The 15668-nt window shown below is 46.0% G+C and overlaps 1 protein-coding gene across 1 annotated transcript in view; it reads right to left on the bottom strand.

Annotated features, from left to right (window-relative positions):
- Positions 1–4873: 4873 nt before the first annotated feature.
- The window catches only part of LOC109876622 (OX-2 membrane glycoprotein-like), a 30096-nt gene continuing 19301 nt past the window's right edge, over positions 4874–15668 (bottom strand). The window contains exon 7 of the mRNA XM_031818102.1: positions 4874–4998. Coding sequence (XP_031673962.1) covers positions 4889–4998 — 110 coding nt within the window. The 3' untranslated portion in view covers positions 4874–4888. The remainder of the gene's footprint in view (positions 4999–15668) is intronic.

The raw sequence follows: 15668 nt of genomic DNA on the forward strand, positions 1-15668 counted from the left end.
TGCGTCAGTGGTGGTTTATCAGTAAAAATAGGCATCAACTTTTAAAAATACTTCCTTTGCCTTGAAAAGTAAATGAACATGTACAGGCAACCACCAGCAGGTGTCTCCTAACCATCCAATCAGAGCATCTCTAACCAGGTTGCCAGATTGGTGATAGATGACCATGCTTAACGGTCAAGATAACGTAAAGGTGATAAAACTAAAACTGTTATTTCCCTTCTTCTCTTAGACTGTTTCTGAAACTGTCTTCCCTACTTCCCCAAAATCAATCAGAGTTTTGCCAACAGTGCCACACTCATGGCGAGGTAAGGTCGGTTGAGCATGTTTGTGTGCCGGACAGGATATGGTTACTCCCCACACTTCCTCCTGTGTTGCAGATTAAAAGTGCCCCATGCAAACTTCCCCTTTCATCAAATAACAGAAGTTCTTATCTGGACTTGACTTTCTGCATGACTGGCTGAAGCTCATATCCTACAAGATACACATGAAGCTTTTTAACAGTACGTCTGACGACCGGGTCTCCTGTGTGCCACGACTATGTTATCATACAAACGCTAACTCTGTGTAGAAATAAATAGAACTGCCCAATTTGACTGGAATACCATCAGTTCTGGGTTGGGTTCTATTTCCCAGCTGTCATTGAAGCAGACAGACACCACTATGGCCCATTGATTTAGTAGAACCACAGTAGAACCACAGAAACCCACTTGTGGTTCCATGCTGCTCCCAGTCTCTCCCCACACGTCAATAATCTACTCCACCATCCAGACAAGCCACATCTCTGAGCTCCAAATGTTTTGTGACAGTGACAAATGTTTTGTTGTTTGGGATTTGAAATGATACAATGACTATGAGGTTAAAGTGCAGAATGTCAGCTTTATTTCAGGGTATTTATCTATTTCTTTTGAACCGTTAGAAATTACTGCACTTTCTGTACATAGTTCACCCATTTTAGGGGACCAAAAGTATTGGGACAAATTCACTTGTATTTGTATTAAAGTAGTCAAACTTGTTTGGATGCACTTGCTGTTTGTTTTGGTTGTGTTTCAGATTATTTTGCGCCCAATAGAAATGAATGGTAAATAATGGAGTCACTTTTATTGTAAATAAGGATAGAATGTTTCCTAACACTTCTACATTCATGTGGATGTTACCATGGTTACAGATCATCCTGAACGAATCGTTAATAATGAGGAGTGAGAAAGTTAGACACAAATATCATATTTTCAAAATAGACAAAGGTAATTGTCAAATATGAGATTATATTAGATCAATTAGAGAAGCCATCTCTCATTCCATCGCAAGTGTTGGTGTAATTTCAGCTGCTGACATACAGTTGCTTGACCTACAATACAACACAGTGGGAGATAAATCTGAAATCAGAGATGCAGGTGCCTCTCTTGATACAACAACCTCAGCAACGTCATAATCAAATCCATCATCTGACCCCATCACGTGATTAATCACGGCACTCTGCACAACGTCATAATCAAATCCATCATCTGACCCCATCACGTGATTAATCACGGCACTCTGCACAACGTCATAATCAAATCCATCATCTGACCCCATCACGTGATTAATCACGGCACTCTGCACAACGTCATAATCAAATCCATCTTCTGACCCCATCACGTGATTAATCACGGCACTCTGCACAGCGTCATAATCAAATCCATCTTCTGACCCCATCACGTGATTAATCACGGCACTCTGCACAATGTCATTGAGGGCACAGCAATGAGTGAGGGCCGGGCTAGCATGCGGCAGGAACAGTTTGAGAAAAAGAGAGGCGTTGTTAGCCACTGGGCAGTTTGTCAGATTTTGGGTTCTTTCTGCCCGCTCTTCCCTCCTCCTGGCCCCTTGTGTGAATCTGGCTCCAAGTAGCGGATTAGAGAAAGTCCTTTCTACTGAGAAACTAGCACTGGACAGCCAGCACAATCACTTGTTATTCTGGGGGGAAAGGAGAGGAGCACAAACCATAGACAACACTTTAAAAAACTGAATTAGTAAACATATCTAAATGACCTCTGTGGTGTTTTTTGGCAGCGGTGACACCTCTAAGTTACACACATTAAATCATAGCGAGTTACATTTACTCACACACATTCTAGTTACCAATCGGAATATTTCTCATAATGGCTTTATGAGAAACAGCTATGCAAAGTCAATTATTACCTCCACAGGTAATTGAAGGTAGTGCACTACTTCAGACCAGGACCCATAGGGCATAGTGCACTACTTCAGACCAGGACCCATAGGGCACTACTTCAGACCAGGACCCATAGGGCACTACTTCAGACCAGGACCCATAGGGCATAGTGCACTACTTCAGACCAGGAGCCATAGGACATAGTGCACTACTTTAGACCAGGACCCATAGGGCACTACTTTAGACCAGGACCCATAGGGCACTACTTTAGACCAGGACCCATAGGGCACTACTTTAGACCAGGACCCATAGGGCACTACTTTAGACCAGGACCCATTGGGCACTACTTTAGACCAGGACCCATAGGGCACTACTTTAGACCAGGACCCATAGGGCACTACTTTAGACCAGGGCCCATAGGGAATTGGGTGCCATTTGGGACGCATCTGTGGTCTTGAATCCACATCATGATTCAGGGGGTGAACCAACAAGGACATGTCTATGTCTGCCCTCCAGGATGTTGATTTTGGAGCCTTTGCTGAAAGTCTGAGAAAAGTAACTCAACAGGAAAGAGTTTGGAGTATTTTGGAGTAGATGAGTACCAGTGAATCTGTCTCCTCAACACATCTACCCACATGGCAGAGGTCTTCCTCATCAGTTCCAGACTTTCTTATCACGTAAGAACACAGCAATGAGGAAGAGCAACATCGTGATGAAAGCTCTGACCGACCAGTGAGTCAAGTCAGACACTTTCATCAGCTATGGAAACTAAAATAATGACTAAACCTACGCAGTACGCAAACCATGGACGGTCCGTTCAATGACCCTTAAACTTTACAAGAGTACAAAAGAGATCCGACGAACACGATCAACTTCTAAAACGTCTTGGCCTATCTGTAAGAATTGAGAAATCAAATTGTCCCTATTGCTAAATGCTAGACCACTTCTAAGATATAGCCATGAGTCAACAGAGCCAACTCTCATGGACTGTGATTATAATTCCTCCACAACCCTGCCTGGCTTATATTGACACCTCAGTTCCAGACTCAGCAGCAGTGTTTTGCAGACTACACCTCTTTCAGAATAAGTTGACGTACCGCTCACCCCTCCCACCACTGCTTATCATAGACCACACTAACCCCAGAGCCACTTTCCTCTCATTGGCTAAATCATATTATTATCACTAATGATATGGTTAGCGTAATGAGCCTCTTCAGTTTGAACATGTTGAGACGTAAACATGTTGAAGTGGCAGGAGGATTTCTCAGTAGGAAACTGAGTAATACTGTTGTGTTGAATTCCTTGAAGGAACTACCTGAAAGTACTCATACAATTTCCTTTTTAATGCCAGGTAAATACCAATGTAAACTAGTGCTGCCAGAAACTGTGCCCACAGGATTTCACAATCGGAAATGGAACAAAAAAATGGACCTTTCCTGAAATCTCTTTGACGGCAACTGTTGTCGGTAGCGTGATCTATTCTGTTTCCTGCATCTACCTGGGAACTGGGAAGTCCTATTATTATCGCCATTTCACCCTACCCTGAAGAGGTCATGGGAAAAGGTGTCAGAGGTCAAGGGTCAAGGGAGCGACGATGACAGAGGACTGGCGTATCCCCCTTTCACTTTCCTGTGGACCTCCCACCTCCATGTTAAAATATGTCATCAGTCTCAAAGAGTTATCCTTTTGAGTCATGTTTCCTGACCTTTGTGATGTTGGTTGTGTGATTTAGGGGAATGGTAACTTTCCATCAGTGAACATTTTTGAAGGTCATACTGTTGTGTTTTTGTATCAAGCTTTGTGCCAGCTGTTACTGAGTGTTCTTTATCAACACTGGTAGTTGCAGAAGTTTGAGATACTTATTACCAAAGAGATAAAAACGATTTGTTTAAAAATCAACTGTTATTACTACTCTCTACTAAGCCCTAGTGGAGATCCTGAGAGTCCACTGAAGTCACAGAGATATGATGACGAGGCCTTGACCCTATATCATAAATACTTTATTAATCTCAGAGGGGAAATTTGTTAAATTAAGGTTCAGTTTTTTGATTGGCCCAAAACCGCCCCTCCCATGCTAACCAGTGGGAGTTGCAATCAAGATGGAGTCGCAATCAACGAAACATTTGAGCTGCCTTCTACATTGTGTTTATATGACATGGTCCAACTGTGCAAACTCATGTTAACTTTTCACTCTGAGATTGACCAATTGGCTTTTAGAGATCGTAGATCTCAGGAAAGGTGACGTCACATTCCGATGCCAACGAAAAGTCTCCTCTATATCTTGAACACATGAAACAACCACAGTAGGAGACAGATGACCCGGGTTCTGAGAAGCACTCATAACTTGGCAAACATAACCCGGTCAAACTGTGTCTGCTGTGTCAGCTCTGAAGAGGCTTGTTCCCAGGATTCAGAAGGACACTGGTATCATTAGCCTCACCATGGCAACAACACATCCATGGTGTTGGAGACGACACAAATATAGCAGTAATGTCCTTTTTGTGACTGTTTACAAAACACCCAGGGAGTGTATTGAGTAGGACACAACATTTGAAACATTGCAGATGTAATTACAACGTATATTGAATGGACAGGGTCCTCTATTCTGAATGAGAGAATCGTGTCCACTCTATATGTTCAGGTTACATGACAATGTTGCTTCCCACTAAATAAGCCCATGGAGTGTCACCTCTTCGACCAGGAAAATGGACTCAAGGAGGATCAGAAGCTGATTGGCTACTCACCGTCTCGACACAGGAAGCACTTGCAGAGGCACACACACAGACAGCACAGGAGCAGGGCTGCCACACAGGATACTGAGATGATAGTAGTGAGGGCCGAACCAACTGCAACACACACACACACACACACCATGTTTACCAACAGATATATGACAACCCATGAGATGTGGATGGCGCTGGAGGGATGGCTGCCGTCTTATCGGCTCTCAACCAACCATGCAATTTTTTTTTCTTTTTTCGTGTTGTTCGTAACTTGTTTTGTACATAATGTTGCTGCTACCGTCTCTTATGACCTAAAAGAGCTTCTGGACATCAGAACTGCGATTACTCACCTCAGATTAAAATAAGAGTTTTTCTTCAATGAGTCGGACGGGAGGGATATAATACAGACACGCAAACATGCCCAGATCCCCGTCATTGGCTGGAGAAGAAAACTGAGATTTCACGGAAAAAGATCAGGCGACGAGTGGCTAATCTGCCTTCGCCTTCTGCCTTTGCCTGCTAGCTAACGTTCAATCGCAGGAAAATAAATGAGACGAACTGAAAGCATGTATATCCTACCAACGCAATTTTAAAAACTGTAATATCTTATGTTTCACAGAGTCATGGCTGAACGACGACATTAAGAACATACAGCTGGCGGGTTATACACTATCGTTGGGATAGAACAGCAGCCTCTGGTAAGACACTTGGCGGGGGCCTATGCTTATTTGCAAACAACAGCTGGTGCATGAAATCTAAGGAAGTCTCGAGGTTTTGCTCACCTGAGGTATCTCATGATAAGCTGTAGCCCACACTGTCTACCTAGAGATTCTAGACCACCTTTACTCCACACACAGAGACGCGTACAAAGCTCTCCCTTGCCCTCAATTTGGCAAATCTGACCATAATTCTATCCTCCTGATTCCTGCTTACAAGCAAAAATGTAAGCAGATAGCACCAGTGACTCAGTCTATAAAAAAAGTGGTCAGATGAAGCAGATGCTAAACTACAGGACTGTTTTACTAGCACAGACTGAAATATGTTCCGCCATTCTGCCGATGGCATTGAGGAGTACACCACAGTCACTGGCTTTATCAATAAGTGCATCGAGGACGTCGTCCCCACAGTGACTGTATGTACGTACCCCAACCAGAAGCCATGGATTACAGGCAACATTCGCCCTGGGCTAAAGGGTAGAGCTGCCGCTTTCAAGGAGTGGGACTCTAACCCGGAAGCTTCTAAGAAATCCCGCTATGTCCTCCAACGAACCATCAAACAGGCAAAGCGTCAATACAGGACTTGGAATGAATCGTACTTCACCGGCTTCGGCGCTCGTCGGATGTGGCAGGGCTTGCAAACCATTACAGACAACAAAGGGAAGCACAGAGCTTCCCAGTGACACGAGCCTACCAGACGAACTAAACAACTTCTATGCTCGCTTCGAGGCAAGTAAGACTGAAACATTCATGAGAGCATCAGCTGTTCTGGACGACTGTGTGATAACGCTCTCTGCAGCCGATGTGAGTAAGACCTTTAAACAGGTCAACATTCACAAGGCCGCAGGCCCAGACGGACTACCAGGATGTGTACTGCGAGCATGCGCTGACCAACTGGCAGGTGTCTTCACTGACATTTTTAACCTCTCCCTGTCCGAGTCTGTAATACCAACATGTTTCAAGCAGGCCACCATAGTCCCATTGGCCAAGAACACGAAGGTAACCTGCCTAAATGACTACCGAACCGTAGCACTCACGTCTGTAGCCATGAAATGCTTTGAAAGGCTGGTCATGGCTCATATCAACACCATTATCCCAGAACCCCTAGACCCACTCCAATTTGCATACCACACCAACAGATCCACAGATAATGCAATCTCTATTACACTCCACACTGCCCTTTCCCACCTGGACAAAAGGAACACCTATGTGAGAATGCTATTCATTGACTACAGCTCAGCGTTCAATACCATAGTGCCCTCAAAGCTCATCACTAAGCTAAAAACCTCCCTCTGCAACTGGATCCCAGACTTCCTGACGGGCCACCCGCAGGTGGTAAGGGCAGGTAACAACACATTCGCCACATTCGCATGGCCAGGCACAACTCCAACACCATCATTACTTTTGCTGATGACACAACAGTGGTAGGCCTAATCACCGACAACGATAAGACAGCCTACAGGGAGGAGGTCATAGAGACCTGACCGTGTTGTGCAAGGACAACAACCTCTCCTTCAATGTGATCAAGACAAAGGAGATGATTGAGGACCGAGCATGCCCACATTCTCATCAACGGGGCAGGTTGGAGCAGGTTGAGAGCTTCAAGTTCCTTGGCATCCATATCACCGACAAGCTAACAAGACCCAAGACAGTCGTGAAGAGGGCACAACAAAACCTATCCCCCCCCCCCTAGGAAACTGAAAAGATTTGGCATGGATCTTCAGATCCTCAAAAAGTTTTACAGCTGCACCATCGAGAGCATCCTGACGGGTTGCATTACTGCCTGGTATGGCAACTGTTCGACCTCCGACCGCAAGGCACTACAGAGGGTAGTGTGTATGGCCCAAGCGTCCTGCCATCCAGGACCTCTATACCAGCCGGTATCAGAGGAAGGCCCTAAAAATTGTCAGAGACTCCAGCCACCCTAGTCATAGACTGTTCTCTCTGCTACTGCACGGCAAGCGGTACCGGAGCACCAAGTCTAGGTCCAAGAGGCTTCTAAACAGCTTCTACCCTCAAGCCACAAGACTCCTGAACAGCTAATCAAATGGCTACCCAGACTATTTGCATTGTCAACCCCCCCCCCCCTTCTATGCTGCTGCTACTCTGTTATTACCTATGCATAGTCACTTTAATAACTCTACCTACATGTACATATTACCTCAATTATCTCGACACCGGTGCCCCCGCACATTGACTCTGTACCGGTACCCCCTGTATATAGCCTCCACATTGACTCTGCACCGGTACCCCCTGTATATAGCCTCCACATTGACTCTGTACCGGTACCCCCTGTATATAGCCTCCACATTGACTATGTACCGGTGCCCCCTGTATATAGCCTCCACATTGACTCTGTACCAGTACCCCCTGTATATAGCCTCCACATTGACTCTGTACCGGTACCCCCCTGTATATAGCCTCCACATTGACTTTGTACAGGTACCCCCTGTATATAGTCTCCACATTGACTTTGTACAGGTACCCCCTGTATATAGCCTCCACATTGACTCTGTACAGGTACCCCCTGTATATAGTCTCCACATTGACTCTGTACAGGTACCCCCTGTATATAGCCTCCACATTGACTCTGTACCAGTACCCCCTGTATATAGTCTCCACATTGACTCTGTACAGGTACCCCCTGTATATAGTCTCCACATTGACTCTGTACAGGTACCCCCTGTATATAGCCTCCACATTGACTCTGTACCAGTACCCTCTGTATATAGCCTCCACATTGACTCTGTACCAGTACCCTCTGTATATAGCCTCCACATTGACTCTGTACCAGTACCCTCTGTATATAGCCTCCACATTGACTCTGTACCAGTACCCTCTGTATATAGCCTCCACATTGACTCTGTACCAGTACCCTCTGTATATAGCCTCCACATTGACTCCGTACCAGTACCCTCTGTATATAGCCTCCACATTGACTCTGTACAGGTACCCTCTGTATATAGCCTCCACATTGACTCTGTACCAGTACCCTCTGTATATAGCCTCCACATTGACTCTGTACCAGTACCCTCTGTATATAGCCTCCACATTGACTCTGTACCAGTACCCCCTGTATATAGCCTCCACATTGACTCTGTACCGGTACCCCCTGTATATAGCCTCCACATTGACTCTGTACCAGTACCCTCTGTATATAGCCTCCACATTGACTCTGTACCGGTACCCCCTGTATATAGCCTCCACATTGACTCTGTACCAGTACCCTCTGTATATAGCCTCCACATTGACTCTGTACAGGTACCCCCTGTATATAGTCTCCACATTGACTCTGTACAGGTACCCCCTGTATATAGCCTCCACATTGACTCTGTACCAGTACCCTCTGTATATAGCCCCCACATTGACTCTGTACAAGTACCCCCTGTATATAGCCCCCACATTGACTCTGTACAGGTACCCCCTGTATATAGTCTCCACATTGACTCTGTACAGGTACCCCCTGTATATAGCCCCCACATTGACTCTGTACCAGTACCCCCTGTATATAGCCACCACATTGACTCTGTACCAGTACCCCCTGTATATAGTCTCCACATTGACTCTGTACCAGTACCCCCTGTATATAGCCTCCACATTGACTCTGTACCAGTACCCCCTGTATATAGCCTCCACATTAACTCTGTACAGGTACCTCCTGTATATAGCCTCCACATTGACTCTGTACCAGTACCCCCTGTATATAGCCTCCACATTGACTCTGTACCAGTACCCCCTGTATATAGTCTCCACATTGACTCTGTACCAGTACCCCCTGTATATAGCCTCCACATTGACTCTGTACCAGTACCCCCTGTATATAGCCTCCACATTGACTCTGTACCAGTACCCCCTGTATATAGCCTCCACATTGACTCTGTACCAGTACCCCCTGTATATAGCCTCCACATTGACTCTGTACCAGTACCCCCTGTATATAGCCTCCACATTGACTCTGTACCAGTACCCCCTGTATATAGCCTCCACATTGACTCTGTACCAGTACCCCCTGTATATAGCCTCCACATTGACTCTGTACAGGTACCCCCTGTATATAGCCTCCACATTGACTCTGTACCAGTACCCCCTGTATATAGCCTCCACATTGACTCTGTACCAGTACCCTCTGTATATAGCCTCCACATTGACTCTGTACCAGTACCCCCTGTATATAGCCTCCACATTGACTCTGTACCAGTACCCCCTGTATATAGCCTCCACATTGACTCTGTACCAGTACCCCCTGTATATAGCCTCCACATTGACTCTGTACCAGTACCCTCTGTATATAGCCTCCACATTGACTCTGTACCAGTACCCCCTGTATATAGCCTCCACATTGACTCTGTACCAGTACCCCCTGTATATAGCCTCCACATTGACTCTGTACCAGTACCCCCTGTATATAGCCTCCACATTGACTCTGTACCAGTACCCCCTGTATATAGCCTCCACATTGACTCTGTACCAGTACCCCCTGTATATAGCCTCCACATTGACTCTGTACAGGTACCCCCTGTATATAGCCTCCACATTGACTCTGTACCAGTACCCCCTGTATATAGCCTCCACATTGACTCTGTACCAGTACCCTCTGTATATAGCCTCCACATTGACTCTGTACCAGTACCCCCTGTATATAGCCTCCACATTGACTCTGTACCAGTACCCCCTGTATATAGCCTCCACATTGACTCTGTACCAGTACCCCCTGTATATAGCCTCCACATTGACTCTGTACCAGTACCCCCTGTATATAGCCTCCACATTGACTCTGTACCAGTACCCCCTGTATATAGCCTCCACATTGACTCTGTACCAGTACCCCCTGTATATAGCCTCCACATTGACTCTGTACCAGTACCCTCTGTATATAGCCTCCACATTGACTCTGTACCAGTACCCCCTGTATATAGCCTCCACATTGACTCTGTACCAGTACCCCCTGTATATAGCCTCCACATTGACTCTGTACCAGTACCCTCTGTATATAGCCTCCACATTGACTCTGTACCAGTACCCTCTGTATATAGCCTCCACATTGACTCTGTACAGGTACCCCCTGTATATAGCCTCCACATTGACTCTGTACCAGTACCCTCTGTATATAGCCTCCACATTGACTCTGTACCAGTACCCTCTGTATATAGTCTCCACATTGACTCTGTACAGGTACCCCCTGTATATAGCCTCCACATTGACTCTGTACCAGTACCCCCTGTATATAGTCTCCACATTGACTCTGTACCAGTACCCCCTGTATATAGCCTCCACATTGACTCTGTACCAGTACCCCCTGTATATAGCCTCCACATTGACTCTGTACCAGTACCCCCTGTATATAGCCTCCACATTGACTCTGTACCAGTACCCCCTGTATATAGCCTCCACATTGACTCTGTACCAGTACCCCCTGTATATAGCCTCCACATTGACTCTGTACCAGTACCCCCTGTATATAGCCTCCACATTGACTCTGTACCAGTACCCTCTGTATATAGCCTCCACATTGACTCTGTACCAGTACCCCCTGTATATAGTCTCCACATTGACTCTGTACCAGTACCCCCTGTATATAGCCTCCACATTGACTCTGTACCAGTACCCCCTGTATATAGTCTCCACATTGACTCTGTACCAGTACCCTCTGTATATAGCCTCCACATTGACTCTGTACCAGTACCCCCTGTATATAGTCTCCACATTGACTCTGTACCAGTACCCCCTGTATATAGCCTCCACATTGACTCTGTACCAGTACCCCCTGTATATAGTCTCCACATTGACTCTGTACAGGTTCCCCCTGTATATAGCCTCCACATTGACTCTGTACCAGTACCCCCTGTATATAGCCCCCACATTGACTCTGTACCAGTACCCCCTGTATATAGCCCCCACATTGACTCTGTACCAGTACCCCCTGTATATAGCCTCCACATTCACTCTGTACCGGTACCCCCTGTATATAGCCTCCACATTGACTCTGTACCAGTACCCCCTGTATATAGTCTCCACATTGACTCTGTACAGGTACCCCCTGTAAATAGCCTCCACATTGACTCTGTACCAGTACCCTCTGTATATAGCCTCCACATTGACTCTGTACCAGTACCCTCTGTATATAGCCTCCACATTGACTCGGTACCAGTACCCCCTGTATATAGCCTCCACATTGACTCTGTACCAGTACCCCTGTATATAGCCTCCACATTGACTCTGTACCAGTACCCCCTGTATATAGTCTCCACATTGACTCTGTACAGGTACCCCCTGTAAATAGCCTCCACATTGACTCTGTACCAGTACCCTCTGTATATAGCCTCCACATTGACTCTGTACCAGTACCCCCTGTATATAGCCTCCACATTGACTCGGTACCAGTACCCCCTGTATATAGCCTCCACATTGACTCTGTACCAGTACCCCTGTATATAGCCTCCACATTGACTCTGTACCAGTACCCCCTGTATATAGCCTCCACATTGACTCTGTACAGGTACCCCTGTATATAGCCTCCACATTGACTCTGTACCAGTACCCCCTGTATATAGCCTCCACATTGACTCTGTACCAGTACCCCCTGTATATAGCCTCCACATTGACTCTGTACCAGTACCCCCTGTATATAGCCTCCACATTGACTCTGTACCAGTACCCCCTGTATATAGCCTCCACATTGACTCTGTACCAGTACCCCCTGTATATAGCCTCCACATTGACTCTGTACAGGTACCCCCTGTATATAGCCTCCACATTGACTCTGTACAGGTACCCTCTGTATATAGCCTCCACATTGACTCTGTACCAGTACCCCCTGTATATAGCCTCCACATTGACTCTGTACAGGTACCCTCTGTATATAGCCTCCACATTGACTCTGTACAGGTACCCCCTGTATATAGCCTCCACATTGACTCTGTACCAGTACCCTCTGTATATAGCCTCCACATTGACTCTGTACAGGTACCCTCTGTATATAGCCTCCACATTGACTCTGTACCAGTACCCCCTGTATATAGCCTCCACATTGACTCTGTACAGGCACCCCCTGTATATAGCCTCCACATTGACTCTGTACCGGTACCCTCTGTATATAGCCTCCACATTGACTCTGTACAGGTACCCCCTGTATATAGTCTCCACATTGACTCTGTACCAGTACCCCCTGTATATAGCCTCCACATTGACTCTGTACAGGTACCCCCTGTATATAGCCTCCACATTGACTCTGTACCAGTACCCCCTGTATATAGCCTCCACATTGACTCTGTACCAGTACCCCCTGTATATAGCCTCCACATTGACTCTGTACCAGTACCCCCTGTATATAGCCTCCACATTGACTCTGTACCAGTACCCCCTGTATATAGCCTCCACATTGACTATGTACCGGTACCCCCTGTATATAGCCTCCACATTGACTCTGTACCAGTACCCCCTTTATATAGCCTCCACATTGACTCTGTACAGGTACCCCCTGTATATAGCCTCCACATTGACTCTGTACCAGTACCCCCTGTATATAGCCTCCACATTGACTCTGTACCAGTACCCCCTGTATATAGTCTCCACATTGACTATGTACCGGTACCCCCTGTATATAGCCTCCACATTGACTATGTACCGGTACCCCCTGTATATAGCCTCCACATTGACTCTGTACCAGTACCCCCTGTATATAGCCTCCACATTGACTCTGTACAGGTACCCCCTGTATATAGCCTCCACATTGACTCTGTACCAGTACCCCCTGTATATAGCCTCCACATTGACTCTGTACCAGTACCCCCTGTATATAGTCTCCACATTGACTCTGTACCGGTACCCTCTGTATATAGCCTCCACATTGACTCTGTACAGGTACCCCCTGTATATAGTCTCCACATTGACTCTGTACCAGTACCCCCTGTATATAGCCTCCACATTGACTCTGTACCAGTACCCCCTGTATATAGCCTCCACATTGACTCTGTACCAGTACCCCCTGTATATAGTCTCCACATTGACTATGTACCAGTACCCCCTGTATATAGCCTCCACATTGACTCTGTACAGGTACCCCCTGTATATAGCCTCCACATTGACTCTGTACCAGTACCCCCTGTATATAGCCTCCACATTGACTCTGTACCAGTACCCCCTGTATATAGCCTCCACATTGACTCTGTACAGGTACCCCTGTATATAGCCACCACATTGACTCTGTACCAGTACCCCCTGTATATAGCCTCCACATTGACTCTGTACCAGTACCCCCTGTATATAGCCTCCACATTGACTCTGTACCGGTACCCTCTGTATATAGCCTCCACATTGACTCTGTACAGGTACCCCCTGTATATAGTCTCCACATTGACTCTGTACCAGTACCCCCTGTATATAGCCTCCACATTGACTCTGTACCAGTACCCCCTGTATATAGCCTCCACATTGACTCTGTACCAGTACCCCCTGTATATAGTCTCCACATTGACTATGTACCAGTACCCCCTGTATATAGCCTCCACATTGACTCTGTACAGGTACCCCCTGTATATAGCCTCCACATTGACTCTGTACCAGTACCCCCTGTATATAGCCTCCACATTGACTCTGTACCAGTACCCCCTGTATATAGCCTCCACATTGACTCTGTACAGGTACCCCTGTATATAGCCTCCACATTGACTCTGTACCAGTACCCCCTGTATATAGCCTCCACATTGACTCTGTACCAGTACCCCCTGTATATAGCCTCCACATTGACTCTGTACCAGTACCCCCTGTATATAGCCTCCACATTGACTCTGTACAGGTACCCCCTGTATATAGTCTCCACATTGACTCTGTACCAGTACCCCCTGTATATAGTCTCCACATTGACTCTGTACCGGTACCCTCTGTATATAGCCTCCACATTGACTCTGTACAGGTACCCCCTGTATATAGTCTCCACATTGACTCTGTACCAGTACCCCCTGTATATAGCCTCCACATTGACTCTGTACCAGTACCCCCTGTATATAGCCTCCACATTGACTCTGTACCAGTACCCCCTGTATATAGTCTCCACATTGACTATGTACCAGTACCCCCTGTATATAGCCTCCACATTGACTCTGTACAGGTACCCCCTGTATATAGCCTCCACATTGACTCTGTACCAGTACCCCCTGTATATAGCCTCCACATTGACTCTGTACCAGTACCCCCTGTATATGAGTTTAAGTTTGAGTTTATGTTTATTTTTACAGGGACAGTGCACATTAATCAACATTTCAGTAAAAGTGCCGGTTTTAGCCAACCGGCTAATTTTCAACCGCAGTCCCTGGGCAGGTTATTAAAAACAATTACAATATAGACAATAGCAACATAGAACAAGCAAGACATAGCATACAGACAGAGCAACATAAAACAAAAAGCAGCAAGACAAAATTCATAAAAGCAACAAAGTGTTTCCACATCTCACAAGCTACAGACAACAGACAACATGGAGTGGCAACACACAGCTAGGGACCATGTTCACAACTCTGATTGACCTTTAGCCATGTCTTCAAGCATTTTGTGAAAGTGTGATATGTGGTGCAGTTATGTGTGTCTGATGGCAGTGTATTCCAGACATGGGAAGCTCTCACAGAGAATGCAGATTTACTAAAGGTGCTTTTCCTTAGGGGAACTATACAGTCACCTCTCATGGCAGACCTTGTGGATCTACTGCCATATGTCTGGGTTTTCTGTTTAACAAAAATATCGAGTGGAGGGGGAGCCAGGCCATTGAGGATCTTGAATACAAGACATGCGTCGGTGTATTGCACAAGATTTTCCCAACTCAAGAGCTCATGCTTTCTAAGGATGTGACAATGATGATGGCTATTGGGCTTCCTATCAAGCACTTTGAGAGCCTGTTTGTAGACAGACTGAATAGGTTTTAATGTTGTACAGCAAGCTTGGGCCCAACTAGTCAAGCAGTATGTTAAGTGGGGGAGTATCATAGATTTGAAGTACAGTTTTGCTACCTCTGTAGTCAACCAATTTCGTATAAATCGGAAATTAGCTAGGTTGAATTTGGTTATTTGAATTACCTTTTTCACATGCTTT

Source organism: Oncorhynchus kisutch, unplaced genomic scaffold (genome assembly GCF_002021735.2).
Source record: "Oncorhynchus kisutch isolate 150728-3 unplaced genomic scaffold, Okis_V2 scaffold1258, whole genome shotgun sequence".
NCBI lineage: Eukaryota > Metazoa > Chordata > Actinopteri > Salmoniformes > Salmonidae > Oncorhynchus > Oncorhynchus kisutch.